Source organism: Aspergillus uvarum (genome assembly GCF_003184745.1).
Source record: "Aspergillus uvarum CBS 121591 unplaced genomic scaffold BO82scaffold_77, whole genome shotgun sequence".
NCBI classification, from domain to species: domain Eukaryota; kingdom Fungi; phylum Ascomycota; class Eurotiomycetes; order Eurotiales; family Aspergillaceae; genus Aspergillus; species Aspergillus uvarum.
This window is the reverse complement of record NW_020291374.1, coordinates 128,706-149,070: the sequence shown is the minus strand read 5'-3', so window position 1 is coordinate 149,070 and position 20,365 is coordinate 128,706. Positions and strand designations below refer to the sequence as shown.

The window sequence follows — 20,365 nt, the reverse complement described above, 5'->3', positions numbered from 1 at the left end:
ATGCAGACCTCAGCGTGGCAAACTGAGTTACCGTACAGCAGATAAGATTGACTTACCAAGCCGAGGCTGATCCGAGCTTGATTCACTTTAGTCTCACAATGGCGACCGAAAGTGAATACACCCATGTCGAGCTGCTGACCTTGAATGGGCCAGAGTACCGCCGCGTGTCGACGGCGCCTCCCCGCCTCCCCACCGAGGATGAGATCCCCGTGATCGACCTCAACCCTATCAACGGCGATGCACAGGAGCGCGAGCAGCTCGCGGCCAAAGTGCGCGCTGCGGCAGAAAACACCGGGTTCTTCTACATCAAGAACCACGGCATTCCCGAAGAGCTGATCCAGGAGGCCCTCGCCCAGGCACAAGCATTCTTCCAGCAGTCGGAAGGAGACAAACTGAAAGTCGCCTCCGCCAAAATGAAACTGATGGACGGGTTCCATGGTGTCGGAAGCACACAGATCAACAAGACCGAATCAAGGGGTAAGCTCAACGCCTCCCCGTCATCACCAACCAGCTAACTCGGAATCTACACTAATTCCCCCCAGACCGCAAGGAGACCTTCTCCCTCCGCTACAACCCCCACCGCGACCCACAAGCCCACCCCGCAACCCTACCCGCCGACGACGACCAGGACCGCGCCCTCTGGGCAGGCACCGCCCACCTCCCGGGCTTCCGCGAAACCACGACAGCCTTCTACCAAGCCCGACTCACCCTCGCCCGCAAGATGATCCGCATCTTCGCGCTGGCTCTCCACCTCCCGGACGACTACTTCGACAGTCTAGTAACCCACCCCGGCGCAGACGGTCTGTACGTGCATTACCCGGGCAGTCCAGAAACCACCACCACCGACGATGCAACCCTCGAGGTCGGAATCGGCTCGCACACCGACATCCAATGCGTCACCCTGCTGTGGCAGGACATGTCCGGCGGGCTGCAGGTGCTCTCCGCGCAGGACGAGTGGCTGGACGCGCGACCCATCCCCGGCACCCTGGTCGTCAACATCGGCGACTTCCTGCAGCGCCTGTCTAACAACCGCTTCCGCTCCACCGTGCACCGCGTCTACAACCGGCAGGCTACCTCGCGCTACTCCATGCCCTTTTTTCTCGGGTTTAACCCGGAGGCCGTGTGTAAGGTTGTGCCCTCGTGTGTCGACGCGGCGCATCCGCCGCTGTACGAGCCGATTTCGTGCGGGCAGGTGAGTTCTCCTAATTCTTTATGTGACGAGGGTGTGGCTGAGTCATAATGTAGTGGCATCGCGATCGGTTGGCGCTGGCGCAGGGGTTGCTTGTGCGGCCTTGATTTGTAGGTCTGGGGGTGTATTCCAGCGGGGGAGTTGCAAAGTTATTACGGAGGCTCAACGTACACTTTCTTGATACGGTGGTGATGACTTGGGTGGTATTTTTGTCTGTCTTGCGCCTGATAGTATTCCACTATTGGGAAACTGTAGTTCGTACTGTCCCGTAGGCACTAGCTCGGTACTGCATGCCTATCTACTGTTAGAACCCTACATTTCGAACCGTCCAACGAGCCCTAGCATAAAGAAATCAGGATCCGGGATTATCACACACTAACCCCACTGTATCCCCTCCCAGACAGTTCACTTACCCATCAACTAGAGAATTATCGGCGACATCCGAGAGATCGTAGATAAGGGCGATATGAAAGCGCCATCCATGTGGCACGCTCAGGGACACGCCAAGCGCGATTCTTCCGATTGGTCGATAAGCTTGCATCGGCCGGCGAGATACCATGGAATCCAGGAACGCTTGTGGTGGTCGTGTGCTGGCTTACCCTGCAAGGCAGCTGACGATAGACTACCTAGGACATTAGAAATGGTAAGTGGCTGTATAGCTTCCTTATCGACTTACGAACCGCTCCTGGTCGAGTATCTTCTGATCTGACTGATCTTGCTTCTGTTCTGCCATGCACTCTGTGATTTTAGTATATGCAACGAGCACGTAATCCAAAACCAGATGCGAATTATCCACCTGCCCGCAGTAGCAGTGCTGGCTAATCAAACGGTAGCGACGGTCCAACTCACCGAGTGGGCGCTCATCGAATGCTACTTGGTCATCATCACCGCCTCCATCCCGTGCACCCGCGCGCTCGTCGTCGCCTCCATTCGGAAGCTGGCCAGCAGCGGATCCCGCTCGCGGTCGGGGCGCACAACGACCGGTGACGTCGGGCGGCAGCGTACATCCAAGATGGCCACGGGCGGCGGTAGCCACTGGGCTGCCGGCGATTCGGGACCGTTCGCGTCGATGCTGCGACCACGAAATCAGGGCAGGAGATCATCCTCGTCGCCGCTGGGTCGTCGACGGAGATCGGATCCATCCTGCTGGAGATTGGCATCACGAAGCAGGTTGAGTTCTCGGTTAGCGATGCAGAGGTGCCTGTCACCCCGGAGCATCATGTCTGAGAGGGTTGTGTTGTTGTCTTCTGGGTTGATTGTCTGTCTCTGGTTATTCCGGTGACCCGGTAGAAGGTTTTATATTCTTTGTGATGCTAGATTTCTATATGTCTTACAATGTTTTATGATCCTTTTTAGTGAGAAAATGCAAAGCATCGCGCTAAGACGTTTTCTCTCCTCCTCCACCGTTTCTATGCTTTGTGCCATTTGTACTGCACTCCTGCTTGGCCACTCGGGTGATGTATGCAGTCAAATTTGTTGCGACCCGGTGGGATTATGTCTCCGTCGACCAGAAAGAAGTGGATTGTCATTAGAAACAGTGTGCTTCGTCGACGGGGTACTCGAAGGTTTTGAAATCAAGGACTGTCTCAAAGTCCGTTTCGAGAGAATGGAGCGCGGAAGAAGGGGGTGTGGGGGTATCAGAAGAGACTTGTAGGCACGGTGCACCGATGCAAGCAAAGAAAAGTAGATGAATGGTTCCGGTCATCATCGAGACATGGTGGTAACTTACTATACCAGTGAATAGAGGTTCATTGTCCCAATTAGGGCTATCTTTCCCGGTCGGATTTGCGGTCAGCGGATCCGCCGCGGTAGGCACGGTACAAGAAGGTGATCATGCGTTGGGGGGATCTAGACTACACTGCGTTTTAGAAGATCTTATATTCATATGGGAATTTATTATGGGGAGATTTGAAGGGAAAATAAATGATAAGAATCCAGTCCTCAGACTGGGAAGTCAAATTTCATATCCTAGGAGACAAACAAGCACCATCTCAACACTGCTCCCCAGGTTAGTAAAAGCCGGGCTATCCTTCCTTCAGTCTGGCGGCATCTTCCCTGGCGGCAGCATCCCGCTTCTCGGCCGCCTCGAGAGCCGCTCGTATCTGGGTGACCGCATCCCACGGCCGGTGCTTGCCCTCGTTCATCGCGATGATACACATCTCGCAGAACATGGGCTCGTTGGGATCGATGATCCGGTTGAACGCGCCCGGCAGGTCCCGCTTGTTGCCAGATGCCGGGAGGCAGAGCTCCTTGTTCGGGCGGGCTTTGGCCCGGTCGCACGACAGCCATCCGGCGCGGTAGAGGTGCCAGCAGCCGCCGTGGCAGCGGAGAATCTGGATGCACATGTTGAATCGATGTGTTGTGTGGGGGTGGGGAGTTCTTCAAACTTCACTATGCTGGTGGCAAGGTTGTTGGTCTGATGATGATGGCGGTGGTACCTGTAGCTTTCATGGTAGAAGAGGACTTAAATAGTACCCAGGATTAAAATGCTAGGAAGTTGGAGTATACAAAGAGAGTCTTGGTATAAAGAGTTTGAGTTTCGATTCCCCGGTATCTTCCGACCTAGGCAGTTAAATAGTGAAGAGTGTGTGAAGAGTGATGGAGAATTTTACGGAGTTGACAGGCACCTGCATATATCATACATGTTCGCATTTCATGGAAGCTGCAATCGCAGAAGTGGTGAAGATTGAGAAGCGGAGATATATCTGCACGGAGGCGCGCAGGTACACAACTTGCTTTGCTAGGATTGAAATTTTTTATTCCCAAAACGTATCAGCCAGCAATAGGTAGTGTTTAAGTCTCCGCTGTAGTTCTATAAGTAAATATACTGTCATACAACAAACCATAACTGGAGATTAATGATGCCAGCTTCTGTTGTGTACATAATACCTGGACTGATAACGAGCTGAGATGCAGCGGGGGCTTAACCCATAGGCTTCTACATCATATATACATAGTGCAAGCCTATTACTCAATCAAGGCAAGATGGCCGAGCGGTCTAAGGCGCTAGGGTCAGGTACCTGATCACACATACGCTCATACGAGCAGTATTCCTAGTCACGCAAGTGGCGTGGGTTCGAATCCCACTCTTGTCATAACTTTTTGCTTTGTTCCATCATTATCCTAGGTCGGCCTTTTGTACTATCGCACATACCGGCGTTTCTAACTCTGGTCTCAATGTTGAAGTCTTTCGGGAAGTGGTAGCCTAGCCTTATGCCATCATGCTTTCCGTAAGTTACTTGGTATCTGTGTGTTGGTCCCTACTGAGTCCTTCGCAGCGATCGCAGCACTTGCACGGTCGCATGAAGATGGATCACGCAGCTTGATTGGCTAAAGCTCCTCGTGTATCAAACCCTTGCGTAGCTATAGCGAAATGACTTGTGTGCTCTGCTTTCTTAGTTAGCTGACATTTTATTTAGTATGGTGGTGAATATGTACTGTACAGAACAAGAACAACATTCACAGGTGTGCCGGCCGGCTCATCTTTCTTGTCAAGGATATTTTCAGGCGCGGAAAAGCTATCACGACAACCAGTAATTATTGTTATCCTCGATTATTGAGTTTAAACATGTATCAAAGGGGATGGTGTGGTAATTTCAACTCTTTTCGAATATGGGAAGTATCATCTCACTGGCCTTTAACTTGATGTGCAACCATCTGTAGGAAGTCTGAGCAAACCGGGTTCCGAAAATATATAGCAGCCTCATAACCAACGAAACATCAGTCGGACTTTCCTTCAAGCAAAATGCCCACACAATAAAGCCAACTAACTACATGATTTCCCCCATATTCTACTCTTAGTCCGATCCCACTGTCTATATTGAAACATGATAATAAATGTCAGTCTTGATGCAGTATCCGAGGCCCGCCCGGTGATCATCTTCCAGGGGTCTCGGACAGTTGGACCCGCACACATGCAGCAAACCTGCAGCCAACAAAGTAATCGCTACCTAGCCGTCAGCCAAGATCAAGACACATATTGCCAAGCTAGCTTTTGCTAGATGGCTCGAATGGTATCAAAGGTGACGTCTACAGGGGTGATAGCAAAAAAGTCTATCCTTCACAATCATGTGGAAGAGGAATGCACAAAAAGATTGACCTACGCAGGGCTCGAACCTGCAATCTCTTGATTCGTAGTCAAGCGCCTTACCATTGGGCCAGCAGGCCAGCTGTTGAACATGATTGCGCGGCTTGCATTTATGAGGCAAGAAGCACAGTCAAAACTTCACATGTGGGCGATGAGGTCATCCCTGCACACAGGAAATGGACGATATCACCACCACTTCAACAGCCCCCATTGTTTAATCTTCGACAGAAATGAAGTAGTTTTTAGTGCGCATGCCATGACCCTGTCAGTATCTCTCACTACACCGTTAGTTGCCTGCCCCTGAATCCGAAGGTCTCTACACATCGGGAGCAGGGGTAAAGATTTTCGAGCTTTGCGGCGAAGGATCGAGGACACTATCCCTTGGGCTGTCGAATCAGCAGGATTTGGAACGGATAGTTCGTCGAAAGGTTAGTAGTGAAGTAACTTATATTGCGTGGACTTACTAAGCGGCAATGACCTAAGTTAATGGCCATGGCATTTCGCACCGAACTAGCGCTCTGGCCATATTATGGAGAACCACCAGATAGGTTCATCCATCCCGATCGACTTCCCTCATAAGATATTTGTAGCTGCACTAGTTTTGCGTGATACAATGTAAAAACTGCCCATGACTCATGCAACAAGTTAAGACCTCGTGTCGCCGATCACTTCCCAAATTGACTCTCGTTGTGCTGCTCTAGAGCCTGGACCTCATGGCCATTGTTACATATTCAGCCTTGAGCTAGGGCGCTCAAGCCTGCCCTGTTCAAGCCAGGGTCGCTGTGTCCTCACAGGATCTGGCCATTCTCAATCATGGAACCTCTGCCCTGGAAGTCTGAAGAATGATCACCTCAGCATGACACATTCTCACTCTAAAGCTACGTTGGATTTAGCATCTTCATAGCGCAAATCCTGGAGCCTCGTGCGTTCGTGCTGCGGCTCAAAGTGGTCTCGCTGCACCCCACACTTCTTGCATGATCACTCAATGCATGGTTTGAGAAACTACTGCTTGAAACATGAAGACTTACGGAAGGTCGCCACCTTTAGCAATTCAAATTCACCGCACCTGATGAAGCTGACTCGCTAGTAATGGACTTGTCCTGTGGTGAATTGAGTCGTGACGAGGGGCAGTGGCAGGCACCTGCGAGTGGAGCGACCGCCAAGCACGGCCGTCACTAGCACTATCCCAGATAAAGCTTGGGCGCAACGAAGCATACGTATGTCTCCAGGCTCAATTAGGCTATTCACTCGGCTGAGCCTCTGATTTGGTTCTTGCAGAGGATTCCCAACATCCCTCAGCAGAATAAGGCCCCGAGAGTGGACACAGCCAGGACTCCGGCGGCCTTAGCCGGGGTATATACTTCCTCAGTGGGTCGTCACGCTTCTGCAGACTCTTGCTGTATGGTTCGAGGCCATCGAAGGATCAGTAGTAGCCTCCATCCTTCTACCGGGCTATTGTACCTGCCTGACTCTGTTGCTTCAGCTAACTCCGAGCCGGGCGAGAAATCTATAGATAAAAGCGTCGTCTCTCGATTGATGATCGATTCTTTCCCCAGCATCGCAATAACCCTCCATCACTATCGCACCATGAAGTTCACTCTTGCCTCCACCCTGACCCTGGCCACTGCAGCCCTGGCAATGCCCGCTGCCGAGGCTGAAGCTAGCCTCGAGAAGCGCAACCCCAGCGGTGCCTTCAGCCTCTACGCCTGGGGCGTCACCAGCTCGGCCATGAAGCTCTTCTACTCCGACGGTAGATACATTCCGGCCTCAGGCACCGAGGCCCAAGCTAACAGTGGAACCCACAGGTCTCGCCTACGCCGGCGACTCCAGCGCCTGGCCCTACGGCTCCGTTACCACTGATGTCACCTGTATTTCCCCTCTGCTTTCCTGTCCCCCTCTTCCATAACTAACCCTCCACAGTCGAAATCGCTGACACCGAAATCACCACCACCGCCACCACCGACGGCGTCACCCTCGACACGGACACCCTCTTCTACATCCGCCCGACCGCCGACGAGATCACCGAGGTCGGCTTCACGGGCAACGGATACGACACACCCTCCGACGCCGCCACCGACAACTTCATCTTCTACGGCTCGTGGCTGATGTGGGAGGAGGACTCCGGCGTCCTGACCGATAGCTTCCGGCTCAAGGAGACCAACGTCTCGGGTATCTATCAGTTCTACTTCGATTACTCCAACCTGTACCCTAGCGGGTACTCGACGCCCAGTGTTATGGACAAGGCTAGCTGAATTTATGAGGTTCAGGAAGTCTGTGAGAGAATGGTGGCACTGGAGTGGTGCTGATGTGTACTGTACTCTGCAGAACGGTATGCAGTACATAGCGGGGGTTTGTCGGCCGCTTATTGTTCATGAATGATATTTACGCTGCTGTCCGCGCATGGGTATGATGGCTGATTCAACTACTTCAGCGCTAGACTTGTGACTAATCACCTCTCTGCGGTGAGTGTAGTGTGGTAGCAATGCTGTGAGCACTCAGTAATCCCTCATAGTAGGACGTCGCTATCCAAGTCAGCAGTATACAGTACATGGAATTTATTCACCAAACTAGCACGCACTACTGGTTTGAACTTATCATCTCCACCATAAACCGAGTCTGTAGGCCATTGGCAATATCAAAGATTGAAATCCAACTACCGACTAAGCAGATACCAAATCTCAAATCCTAGATATTGTGAACATAGCCGATACCCAGCTCGTCCCTGGATATAGTCCCAAGCTCGATCCACGGTCCGCTCCCGGCCCACTCGCTCGAACCACAGTGCAGTAAGTGCTGGGACCGCAGAATTCTAGACCCGGTCCCGGGATTTCCTCTTTGAGTATCCCGAGCTTGCTTCGGTTCGGTTCGGTTCCTGGGTGTGCGTCGATTTTAACTCGCAGGGGATTTAGTTCTTGCCTACTGCTCGATGCTGCTGTACGACTCTGAGCTTAGCAAGGTGCAACAGGGCACTGTGAGCTTGATTACCATCAGATTTCTCCGATGTTAATTCAAGCAGCGTAGCCAGTCAAAACCCTAAGCCGACCGTTGAATAGAGCACCAGATACTAGAAAGCCATCCCGGCCGCCCGGCCCCTCCGAAAATCTCTGGGTTCCCCCTCCCCTCGGTAATGGGCTGTTGGGGCATCTCCACCAGCGGGACCCGCGCGCGTGGGACCCGCCAACTGATTTTTCTTCGTAGTAGAGAATTCTAAGAACCTAAATCTGCCCTACTGTACCACCAATACAGTTAATTGAACTCGAGTTTTCATGTCTGTTAGGGAAGTACCTAGTATTATTCACAATCATCTCACCATTATCACTATATGCAGTCAAGAAGAATATTCGCCACCGTAGAACTCCAACTCCATCTATCCTGCCCACATAACCCCCAAAGTGAGAAAAAAAAAAAAAAAAAGCAGCATCGTAAGGCACATCAAGTAAAACTTTTCCACAAGCCAAACCCGTATGCCCAGCACCAGCTCAGCCGAAGCAGAAATTCAGATCGCGCAAACAGAATCCACCCGGTTCTCGGGCCCGATGCCCCGCCGGCGCACGGAGAACAGCGCCACGATCAGGCCCAACCCGGCCAGGCCGGCGGAGCACCATAGGCCCGTGGAGTACTGGTGGGCGAGGTCGTGGCCCTTCTCGATGTCGACGGCCTCGGTGACGGCGGCGGAGATGGCGAGGGCGACGCCGGAGCCGATTTGGAAAGCGGTGTTGAGCATCCCGCCGCACAGGGATTTGACGTTGATGGGGACGGTGGTCAGGATGCAGGTGCTCGTTGTCACGAAGATGAGGGAGACGGCGGTTATACTGATTAGAGAGGTCGGGAAGACGTTGACCCAGCTGTTTGCCGTTGCATTAGTATTGGGATTGGGAGGGTTGGATTGGGTTTCGGAGAGGGGCTCGACTGGGTATCATGGGATACATACAAACTTGACTCAGGGCTCGCGGTGATGCTGCTCGGGATCGGCGCCACCACCGTCAGGACCAACCCGGCCAGCAGCGTGTACTTCCCGTTCACGTACTCCAGCGCCTTGCCGGTGCCCATCGAGGCGACGAAGCCGATCGCCCCCATCGGGAGGAAGCGTAGCGCCGTCTGCCCCGCGGACAGCTTGTCGACTTCCTGCGCCATGAGGACGATGTAGTAGATCACGTTCTGGTAGCTGCCGTAGCAGGCTGTCCTTCGTCAGTAGACAACCAAGAATAGGATGGGTAGGAGAACATACTGAAGCCCGCAATCCACAGCCCCGCAAAGTTGGGGATGTTCCACAGCCCGAGCGGCATCAGCGGGTAGGCGATGAACTTCTGCAGCACGGTGAAGGCGACCAGCAGCACGACCGCGAGGATCAGCAGCACGATGATGAACGGCTGGCTCCAGCCGTAGGTGCCTCCGCTTGACAGGACGAACTGCAGCAGGATCAGCCCCGCCGTCGACATCGACGCGCCCACGAAATCCAACCGGGGCTTCTCCTTCGGCATGATGTCCCGGGGCAGCACCAGCGCCCCGAGGATGCACAGCGAGCCCGTGATGATCACGATGAAGTAGTAAATGTACCGCCACCCCAGCGATGAAGTCAGAAAACCCCCGAAGATGAGCCCAACGCAGAAGCCCACGGTTCCCGAGGAAGCGTAGATGGCCAGTCCGCGCGTGCGATCCACGCCCGTGAAGTAGGCGCTGATGATCCCGATCGCGGACGGGACCGTCATGGCCGCGCCAATGCCCTGCAGGCCTCGGAAGATGGTGAGCGAGATGAAGGACCGGCCAAAGCCGATGGCCAAGGTCCAGACGGACAGCCAGAATAGGCCAATGCACAGAATGTTCTTCCGGCCATATCTGCACAACGAAGGTTAATTTCAAGGGGTGATTGGGTTACTACTGGGATGGGAGAGGAGTTACCGATCGGATAGGACCCCGGCAAGAAGCAGGAACCCGCCAAACGTCAAGGTGTATGCGGAGATCATCCATTGCAGGTTGGTGCTGCTCACGTCAAAGTCCTTCTGGATCGAGGAGAGCGCGACGTTGGCGCTCGTCATGTACACATTGTCGAGGAACTGGGAGCCCGAGGTCACCAGCAGGATCAGCGCGCCTCGCCAGGAGGCCAGCCGACCGATCTCGGGACATTGCCCCAGCGGAGCGAGGCTCTTCTCTTCTGTCGGGGTTGCAAAGCCGGATGAAATCTCGCTGCTGGGTTGGGACGACTCTGGGCTGGAGAATACAGTGAAATGAGGACCCTTGGCCTCTTTGTCAACTGTTACTGGGGCCTCTTGGCCCTTGTTTCGAAAGACACGGTCAAATATGGCCATGGTGTGTGTGTGTGTGTGTTTTGGGATGAAGAACAAAAGAAAAGGAAAGGGGTCTACTTCTCCTGACAAGCAATAAATATATGCGCTAGCTAGAAAAGACAGACAAATAATAAAAAAAATTCTGATTCTTGAGCAGCTTAAGTAAAAGAGTGGGTATCGCTCGACCGATATGTGTCCCGCCCATACTAGGTAGAGTTTCTCGCCATCCAGACTTGAGCTCGGTCGGCTGCCGCGCGGCCTGGGTATCGGAATTGCAGCAGCAAGATGGATTATCAGCTTGCTAAATTATGTGATCCCCTTCCTGACGGAACGATGATCGTCGAGGGGCTATTTGCATGATCAGTGAGTCGCGATGCATGCAGGTCCGCGCGGTTACTTCATTGGACATGTGCGACCGCACTGGGGTCGGTCACTTATATCAGTAGTAGGGCAATGGCCCCAAGAGAGAGACTCACAGGTGTTTGCTGAATTTGGAAGACTATTCATATTCGTCATACCTTTTTTTCTTCTCCGTCGTGCACTGCTATGAGCCTATTTGCTCCAGATGGCTACTCCGTACATGGTGGCTTCCTTAGTAGCCCTATGGTCGGAAAGTGTCTTATTCGCCCTACAAAGCTCCATGCATTCATGCAGGAGTCACAAGGGGAATGGGGCCAGTCTGATTGGCGGCATGAAGCTTGTCCCTGTACCAAGCTACAGCCTGTATCTATGATCATCCCGCCCAAAATTCCAGAATGACAGTTATCAAGAAAAAGCGGTTGCTATTTCGATGGATGAGAAAGCTACCATTGCTCCTCCAGGACCACTAACCAGGTACCAAATTGCCACGAATCTGAACCGGTGGGGAGGAATCAAAGGGCAGCCCTGAGGGGCCCGTTGGAATCCGCGGGATCCACGTGCAGTTCCAAGGCTCGGGTGGATCGCTTTTGACGCTGGCCCGTGCTTCTTGCCTTACCTTCTCGCCTAAGTTTTTTTTCTCCTTCCTGCCGAGAAGTACTTATCATGGTTGTGACTGCTTGCTAGTCTGTTTTGGGTAATTTTCTCGAAGCACGCGCCGAGAGTTCCAAATCTGCGAGTAAGCGAGACCGACGATGCGATGCTTTGACGGGCTAATTGTTGGTCTTCAATGACCTGTGATGCCATGTTGGCAAGAAAATCGATTGAATGTCCTCTGCTCGATCGGGACATCAACAAAGGAGAGCACCCCTTGGCCGCGTAATCATCCTGTCTTGACTTTCGGATGATCTTCGTCGATATTGCATGAAACATCCAAAAATTTGCAGCTGGACCGACTGTTTAAGGGTCTGGGTGGGGCCAACCTTGATTTTCGGGTGGCCGGCTTGGCGCCTGCCCCTCCCTTCCTGTCACCATGTGAGCCCCAATTCGCATCAAGGGCAAGAATCAACAACTTCGGAACTGGCAGGTCTGATCTTTGAGCTCAATCGTGACATCATCAACTTCAATCGGATAGCTAGAATCTTGTTCGATGAACCCCTCTCCCTCTCCTTACCCCGAAGCTCGTCATCTGCTAACCACGGCTGATGACAACAGTCCTTATCATCGCGTTTCGAGATGGAATGCAAGGAGCGCATCAGATCCCTCTCTTCCCCTTCCGATACATTTCAGCTTCGGTTTATCGTTAACGGACCAATTGCCGGTCGGCGAGTTTGCCAAAGAATCTAGAGTCGTGTCCTCCGCAGTATGGAGTACGCAATACCGCTTCGACGCACATGCTCTCCAGACGTTCGCCCAACGGCTCGGATCAAGCACCCCTGACTCTGGAGACGATCCTGTCACATGACGTAGATCATCTCCATCGGTCCGCAGCACCGGCAGCAAGAATGGCTGGGCGGCAGGGCGTAGGACTTCCGGGAAGGTGTTGCGAGCTCTGCGGATATATTATCGCAGGTTGGCGCGCAAGGGGCGCGGGCAGTTATTCAGCCACCAAATAGACACCCGCCCTGATTTTGACGATGGATCGAGGACTTGCTTCTGCTGATGATATCATTTCAGGCGAAGGGTGGGACGGAAAGGCGGATATTATATGTGGAAGGTTGAGCGTGCTGACGTATCGTAATGAACTGGCTGGGTTAAGCATATCTTGCTCGGGCTGTGTCTGGAGATGGTGACTAATGGCTTGAGGAGAAGTAACAGGTAGGCTTGCCGGCCGTGGAATTGTGTAGCTTATGCGCGGTTGCACAAGCTCTGTGTACCTTGCATAGTTGTCGAGCACTATGAGGAAGGGATCTGTATGCTTATCACCAGTATCGACTTGTGTGTTGCAGCATCGTGCGGAGCGTCTCCCGAGAAAAATACAGTGCAAGTACGGATACTTGGACAAGAGCTTCGGCTGTTGCTAATGACTAGTGCTTCCTGCACACCAGTTCACTAATTACTCGAAGTCAGAAGCACCTCTACAGAATCATGATCCGCGCAACAAGGCTTACCTGCCTTAAGAAGTCTTTGGTAGTCTCCAAGTGGGGATCTTAGTCCATAGCATAGCATGATGCAAGCCTGTCCACCTACGTCAATGGCGTTGCATCCTCTTCCTAGGTCGGCAAGGTCATCAAGCACCTCCGCCTATTTCCTGCCTATGATTAAAATGCGAGATGCGGACAAGCACGATGCAGTGGCAGTGTCGAGGCTCCAACAGCATCACCGACCGGTGCTCGACTTGAGATTCATCTCACCGCGTCACCATATTGCAGCTTCTGGTGGCATATACAAACCGATTTACCCGAAGCTCGACAACGGTATAACAACTGTCAATACCAAAGAAGCGATTGTTACGAAATCTGGAATATTCTTGATGTCTATCAATCGCTATTGCGGCTTGCTAAATCACAACGAACGAACGTCGGCCGGATGCTAGTAACCAAAGATAGAAGACAGTATCCTGTTTATCACACACGGAAACATCACAAATCAAGTCGTGGTGGATCATGAGTATGAACGACCATGAAGTCTTTGAAAGATGTTCAACCGGAAAGTAAGGACGACTAGGTACATTAGCAAAACGACGCAAAGAGCACGATAAGCAGAAAGCACATCAAAAGCAAACGCAACAGACCCAGTAATACGAGAAAAACTCCAGGATGCACGCCCCGCCCCCAGGGCGCGCACCGTCCGACCTACCCATTGCGCAACAGCTCCAGAACCAGCCTCAACTGGAAGTTCTCCGCGCCAAACTTGCGCTCCAGCTCACCGATGCTCTTCTCCATGTGACTGTACAAGACCCCCAGCGTGTCCTCAGTGAACTGCAGGCTTCCGTTCCGTTTCATCAGCTCCAAAATCGTCTCCTTCTGGGCGTGCGTCGCGGTGCCGCGGACGCGCCGCTGCATCCAGACATTCCGTAGGACATGGTTCTCTGGCATGGCTTGCAGGAGATGGATCAGTGGGAGGGAGAATTTTCCTTCTTCGAGGTCTTCGCAATAGCCCTTTTGCTTCGTGTACTGTTTTTCTTGGTCGGGGTGGTTAGTCAGTTCCCCAGCATGCGGAACGGCAAAGGGGGGTTCCGGCGGGGGAAGGAGTGGTGGACAGGGAACTGGGGCCCATACCTCAGCGGAGACCAGATTCTGGTAGTCGTCCCGGGTCTGAAAGTACCGTCCGAGGCGATTGGAGAAGTCGATCATGTCGACTTGGACGGGATTCGTCGAGTGAAGGGCCATGAGGCGACCGAAGAGCCGGACGAGACCGCCGGTTTCTAAACCATGGCGTTAGAGCCATGCGTTGCTCTTGATTGGGGGACGTCAGAACTCACTGTGCTCGACCATCTGGAAGTACTCATTGATAGAAGGACAGATAAGATTACTGGTCCAGTATAGGTCCATTGACTGGCCCACGTAGAGGTAGTGCAGCTCCTCTTCAAGATAACAAGTCAGCTGTGGACAGCTGCCATGAGGGAACTTATAACGCATACCCGTAAATACAAGCAAGCTTTTGTTGTCTCCCAACTTCTGAATTTCTTGTAACGCGCGGATGAGCTGATAATTCGCCGAATTGACCGTCTGACCGAGCCCGAAGATCATGTGGGTTGATGCCTTGCCCCGTCGAAGCTCAGATCCGTCTTCTAAGTCATCGAGCCTGGAAATGGTCAGACATGTGGCACTAGAAATATAGAGTATGGAGAGAGCACACACATCAAAGACGCATTGTGGAGAATTGTAATGATGGATTTGATGATGGCTAGTTTCTCGGCCGGCACGCGGAACCAGACATTCAAGGCATCGATTGCATGCTCCCGAAATCCCTTGGATGGAAGAGCCGTGATATATTCGTATGGGGCCTGTAGAACCTGTTGATTGGATTCGTCAAATCAGCAAACTGCGGATGCCTCGAGAAAGAAAGCAGTAATGTCTCATACCTTCACGTCAAGATCTTGCCCTTTGAGCGGTGATTCTACCTCCTTGACATCATGGCCTCCATGCTTGGTTGATTCCAATTTCCTGTCATGATCTCCAAGTTTAAAGCCATCACGACCGGAAAGGTGCTGCGTGATAACCGCGCTAAGCAGGCTTGTGTCACCGTTGCTAAGTCCATTGGTAGTTCTTCCCGGGATTGAAGCATCCGGGCTGTTGTTCTCATGGGGAGTGCCATTTCCATTAAGAATGTCATGACTTCCGGTGTCAGTACCATTGCCAGTCACCGCGTGATGTCCATTAACAGTGCGATCACGGATTTTCACCTCACTCTGATCCACAGCGGACGCACCACCCTCCGACGTCTGTGCCTTGGGAATGCCGTTCTTCATCCACTCGAGCTGGCGCTCGCTGAACGATGCGTCGGTGTAATATCTCGGGCTGTGGAAGCTCCAAACCACGTTTCCGCTCATGCTGTACAGGACCGACTCCAGATACCGCTTGGTATCAGGGGAGAGGTCGTCGCGAGCTTTGACCTCCTCGAAGACCCGCAGGTAGTCGACGGTCGCCTTTTGAATTTCCCGACGACATCGTTCCTGGGCATGATCTTCGGAGATCCCATGTTCTTCCATGGCGACGAAGATGAAGTTGGTCACGTAATCTTTGCCCAAGGCGGCGGCGCTCTGGCGTTCCTTTTCCCAGGAGACCAGATCGTTCACCAACGCCATATGAAGGTATGCAGTGGTGGCAAGCTGATGGCAGGTGTTGAGTTCATTCTCAGGGATGGTGATCTCTTGCGCGAAGGTGAGCAGGCCATACCAGAACCTAAACCGCACATATTAGTCCCAGTCTAGCATCGATCCTCAAAATGAAAGCAGGAAAAACGGTGGAGAAGGAAAGAAAGAGAGGGAGAGAAAAGCTGACAGCATCCCGACATCATGAACCCGATATTTCAGGTACTCGTCTTCGGACTTGAACCTGTAGTCCTCCTGTTGTCCTGCCTTCTCGAGGAAGGTCGACCAGGCCTTGAGGGAAGTGATTGCGCGGTCTTTATCAATGCTCAGCATCCGTTTTGCAACGTACGCCTGCAACGCGCGCTTTCCAGACCCGGCATGCTTTATGATTCCGGTGCTGATCACTTGATCAAATGCCGCTTTGAGATCGTTGTTATGTTCTTCGCCCTAGTACTTATCGTTAGTCTACTCTTCCTCGTGTCTGCACGGGAGGGGGAGGATCCATACGTATTTAGCAATATCGGTGACATCTGGCTTCCGCGAACCGCCCACAGTTCGTTAGTCTGCTAGCAGCAAGCAATCGAAAGACATGACATCAACATAAGATCTCACCATCATGAAGAAACGCAAGCTCATTCGCGTACGAGACAATTCCGAGTCTTTCTGGAAGGGCTTCAGGGATAGCAATGCTCATCCCGCTCCAGGGGTGACCCAATCCGCCCCTGTAGAGCCCCAGCGGCCCGACTTGCTCGCGCCAGTGCTCTTGACATCTCAGACAATCGATTTCCTCGAGCTCGGTGTTCTGGTGATATCTCACGGTGAGGCCGTCGCACAACCCTTGGGTTTGGTAGGTGCTAGGGTCTACCACCGTAGAGAATTTGAACTCCATGCTCCGGAAAGAATGAAAGAGGCAAGGCAGTAGAAGAGAATGAGGCAGAAATGGACGAGAAGAATGTATTCAAGAGTCGGGTGAACTGGGTCAGTTTGGTGAATTGGATGAGATGTGTGCTGTGACATCGAGAAGATAGAGAGATGACAAGAGGAGAATGCTGTATTTAAAGATTCCGCCTTGTGAAGCTGATTCTCCTTGCGGCATCGATAGTGCGATGAACTATCCTAGAGCGGCATACTCTCCTGGAGCGAGCTCAAGACCCTGGTGGAATATGAGTGCCAATGCCCATTCTTACTCGTGAGTTAGAGGAATAGGATCTGCGCTTCGACATGCATCTCCTGAGGGGTTGAATATGGTGACTCCGTGAACTAAGTCGCAGAGTGATGACATCATACTCCTCTGTTATCACCCACTTGTATGGAATGCAAATGATATTCTCTGGTGTTTGATAAGGCGGCGCGAGCAGTAGCAGTTGTAATCCAAATTAATGGACATTGATTTGTGCTGACGGTTCCAGACGACTAGGTGAACTGGTGGGGGGTCCGGCGCTGACATGCAGCAACTGAGAGGTCTGTGAGCAAGAAGTGCTGTCTTTTGTTTGCGATATTCAGCTTCGAAGACGTTGTTTGTTGGTCGGCTTCATCCTCGGGTATGCTCAGCTGCGGCTGGCTGAGGTCTACATCATAGATAACGAAGCGTCTTCCTTGAACAGAATAGGTACGCACTGTCTCAGTGGCCAATCCAGCCTGCTATACAGGCTGTGATGATAAAGAACTACTCGCAGGATCATGCATTATCATGTATTATCACGCAGTACCACAATGTCAAACACATCGGGCTCTGGATATACTACGTGTCATAGGCACGGAGCCCGGTGTTTCCAATAAGACTAGAGTGGCTCGCTATGCTATATCCATGTGGGGACACTGGCTACATTCCCATGACCATATGCAGGCGAACCTATGACCAAGGTCGCCACCACGACATAGTTGTCGTTACCTATTGCCCCCCTCCGGACCCCACATCTCTTGCCCTGAACGAATCCTCTCTTGAAAGTGTATATGTTACTACAAGCATAAGTTCTATATTGGTTTGAGATTGAGACTCAGTTCAACTTTCAAATCTCGCTTATCGTCTAAGCCTTAGTATTAAGCACAAGATGACGAATTCGGTCAATTTTCAGACTGTCCACACGCTCTTTCTCAATCTATATAGCATATATGGGATATACGGGCTTTTCTTCGCCGCGGTTGCTCTGTATAGCGTGGCACTTGTTATCTATCGCCTGTACCTGCACCCATTATCTCGATTCCCCGGGCCCAAGATTGCTGCTGCGACCGGATGGTATGAGTTCTACCACGAAGTCATCAGAGGTGGAATGTACATCCATGAGATTCAGAGAATGCACAGAGAATACGGTACGTAGCCCAATTTCCGGCTTTGATCTGTTCTAATCCTCCTATTCAAGGCCCTATCATCCGCATCAATCCCTATGAAATTGTCATCAATGACCCGGACTACTATAACACCCTCTATGTCGCTTCCAACACCCGCCGCTCCGAAAAGTGGTACACCCTTCAAGGGACAGGACTTGAGGGTAAGGAATTATTCATCTTCTCCCACTCTAAAACTTGTACGAGAATGCATATGACTGACCAACTCATAGGAGCCATGGGTATGACCATGGGACACGAGTTGCATCGCCGCCGCCGCAAGCACTTCGACCCATTCTTCTCGCGCCTGGGCGTCACGCAGATCGAGGGGGTGATCCTGGATGAAGTCCAGTTACTCACCGATCGACTCGAGGGTTACCGGAAGTCAGGCCGGACTATCCAGATGGAACATGTGATGGCTGCGTTTACCGGTGACATTGTGACGAAGATCTGCTCGGAGAAGTCCCCCGACATGATCCGGCACCCGGATTTCGGCAAGGAATGGTAAGTCAGGCTTCGTCAACCCATTTTGGAACCTGGTGATGAATTGCCTACTTACTGCAGGATTGTGCAGGTATGTCACGATCCACACCTACCAGCTACAGGTGCACCTTTTCGTGCAGTTTCCTTATTTGATCTCGTGAGTACTCTGGCCAATTTTGCTTCCTTTTTCTTCTGCTTCGGAAAACTAATGCAATAGCCAGCCTCACGCAACTCATCCCGCGGGGACTCGTGATGCACTTTTCTCCGGGAGCCGCGGCGTTCAAGAGCCTGCATCAGGTAGGTTGTCTCCTCTTTTCTCTTGCTTGCAATCTCGGTTCTCTTCGCTAAACATAGACCAGTACGCCTTCGACCACATCACCGAAGCCAAAAAGGACATGGGTCGTGCCGCCAAGGTGCAGCAGGAGGCCGGCCGCAGCTCCGTTTTCCGCCACGTGCTCTCCAGCGACATGCCCGAGACGGAGCGCGAGACCGAACGGTTGGCGCGCGAGGCCTTGCAGCTGTTCGGCGCGGGCACGGCCACGTTGGTCCGCGCCTTCAGCATGATCTTCTACCATATCCTGTCTAACCCGCAGATGCGCGGACGGCTCCGGGAGGAGCTGAAGGACATCATGGCCGGGTATCCCGCGAAGCGACCCACTTGGCAGGAACTGGAGCGGTTGCCATACTTGCACGGGATTGTCAAAGAGGGGTTGCGGTATGTATGATCAATCTCCAGGGAACTCCTCTTTTCAGCCTGGACTTCAATAGCTGATCCGAGGGGATGCTAGACTAAGTTATGGGGTCATGCGTCACCTCGCCCGCGTCTCGCCCGATCAACCTCTGCGGTTCAGGGAGTGGACGATCCCCGCCGGCACCCCCGTCGGCATGTCCTCGCACAGCCTCCACTCCGACCCAGAGACCTTCCCCGAGCCGGCCAGGTTCCTCCCCGAGCGGTGGATGAAGGACAGACATCACCCCAACATGAACCGGAACTGGGTTCCCTTCGCCCGCGGTTCGAGGATGTGCATTGGCATGAAGTAAGAGTTCTTTCCTTTGAACCTTTCCTTCTCAAGGATCTTCGGAATCCTGGCACGTAGTCGAGGTTTTCTTTGGCTAAATCGCAACAACTAGTCTTGCCTTGGCTGAAATGTACTGGGTGCTGGCGGTTTTGTTTCGCCCGGGGGCGCCGCAGCTGGAGCTGTTCGAGACTACCGAGGCGGATGTGGTTCCCGTGCGGGACTACGTGGGAGGGATTCCGGAGTTCGGGACTAAGGGGGTGAGAGTGAGAATGGTGTAGATGAGGTTGTGAATGGTCATGAGGAAGGTGAAAGTAGAGGGGGGTACATTACAGACAGGGTTGTTAGGGAGATAAGGGGGGGGGCAGATTGAATTGTGTAGCTAATGGACGGGAGTATTTTTTGCGGCCTTGGCTACCTAAATGGATACAGAAATTCGATTTTCTGATGCGAAGCATCTAATTGCCAGAATTGATCATCGTTTGCTAGCACCCACGTGGCTACTTTTCTCGTTCACTCTGGTCGCCGAAGCATGAACCACGGCAACTACCACACATATCTTGGCTAGAAAGAATGAGAGATTTGAGAGGAGATCGCTGCGGTGAAGTCCTATGACGTTCTGCCGGAGAGCCCGAAGAATCCTGCTTGATTTGCAGAAATAGTTGGTTGTGGAATGCACAGTATAACTGATGGAAGGTCCTCATCTAGTACGTCCCTAATCGTGTCGCTGAGCGCGGTAAGGCACTCGCCAGGATGATCCTCACCGCTTGAAAATCATGAGACCTGGAGCTACAATAAGAAGAAAACAACGAGATTAGAAAAGGTAAAACAGAGTTTCTTGGAAGGTAAAGCAAGGCCCAATCAATG

At 52.4% G+C, this 20,365-nt stretch overlaps 5 protein-coding genes and 2 non-coding genes across 7 annotated transcripts; 4 read left to right on the top strand and 3 right to left on the bottom strand.

The window, feature by feature from the left end:
* Nucleotides 1-22: 22 nt before the first annotated feature.
* Nucleotides 23-1,544, top strand: BO82DRAFT_358789 (isopenicillin N synthase family dioxygenase). Its single transcript, XM_025636390.1, has 3 exons — nucleotides 23-477; nucleotides 543-1,192; nucleotides 1,246-1,544. Exons 1-3 carry the CDS (start codon nucleotides 99-101, stop codon nucleotides 1,294-1,296), a joined length of 1,080 nt encoding a protein of 359 aa, XP_025487038.1. The 5' UTR covers nucleotides 23-98; the 3' UTR covers nucleotides 1,297-1,544.
* A 2,624-nt stretch (nucleotides 1,545-4,168) lies between these two features.
* Nucleotides 4,169-4,284, top strand: BO82DRAFT_t296. Its single transcript has one exon. It is a non-coding gene; the product is annotated as a tRNA-Leu (tRNA).
* Nucleotides 4,285-5,284: 1,000 nt separating this feature from the next.
* On the bottom strand, nucleotides 5,285-5,356 carry BO82DRAFT_t295. The gene has a single exon. It is a non-coding gene; the product is annotated as a tRNA-Arg (tRNA).
* Nucleotides 5,357-6,650: 1,294 nt separating this feature from the next.
* On the top strand, nucleotides 6,651-7,692 carry BO82DRAFT_358788 (uncharacterized protein; the record flags this gene model as incomplete). The annotated part of the gene is made up of 3 exons (XM_025636389.1): nucleotides 6,651-7,026; nucleotides 7,082-7,144; nucleotides 7,197-7,692. Coding segments are annotated over exons 1-3 (554 nt in total), but the record flags the coding sequence as incomplete, so codon positions are not given.
* Nucleotides 7,693-8,677: 985 nt separating this feature from the next.
* On the bottom strand, nucleotides 8,678-10,582 carry BO82DRAFT_425212 (MFS transporter; the record flags this gene model as incomplete). Its single annotated transcript, XM_025640323.1, has 5 exons — nucleotides 8,678-9,121; nucleotides 9,208-9,454; nucleotides 9,505-10,112; nucleotides 10,176-10,527; nucleotides 10,567-10,582. The coding sequence occupies 5 exons, from the start codon at nucleotides 10,580-10,582 to the stop codon at nucleotides 8,773-8,775; spliced, it is 1,572 nt and encodes a 523-aa protein (XP_025487036.1). The 3' UTR covers nucleotides 8,678-8,772.
* A 3,131-nt stretch (nucleotides 10,583-13,713) lies between these two features.
* BO82DRAFT_406782 (bifunctional terpene synthase/polyprenyl synthetase family protein) lies at nucleotides 13,714-16,563 on the bottom strand (the record flags this gene model as incomplete). Its single annotated transcript, XM_025639591.1, has 9 exons — nucleotides 13,714-14,034; nucleotides 14,140-14,285; nucleotides 14,343-14,444; nucleotides 14,502-14,665; nucleotides 14,722-14,876; nucleotides 14,946-15,765; nucleotides 15,865-16,121; nucleotides 16,182-16,204; nucleotides 16,287-16,563. The coding sequence occupies 9 exons, from the start codon at nucleotides 16,561-16,563 to the stop codon at nucleotides 13,714-13,716; spliced, it is 2,265 nt and encodes a 754-aa protein (XP_025487035.1).
* Nucleotides 16,564-17,725: 1,162 nt separating this feature from the next.
* Nucleotides 17,726-19,779, top strand: BO82DRAFT_425206 (cytochrome P450; the record flags this gene model as incomplete). The annotated part of the gene is made up of 8 exons (XM_025640322.1): nucleotides 17,726-17,984; nucleotides 18,035-18,163; nucleotides 18,233-18,503; nucleotides 18,574-18,639; nucleotides 18,704-18,779; nucleotides 18,842-19,197; nucleotides 19,271-19,519; nucleotides 19,614-19,779. 8 exons carry the CDS (start codon nucleotides 17,726-17,728, stop codon nucleotides 19,777-19,779), a joined length of 1,572 nt encoding a protein of 523 aa, XP_025487034.1.
* Between the last annotated feature and the right edge of the window lie 586 nt (nucleotides 19,780-20,365).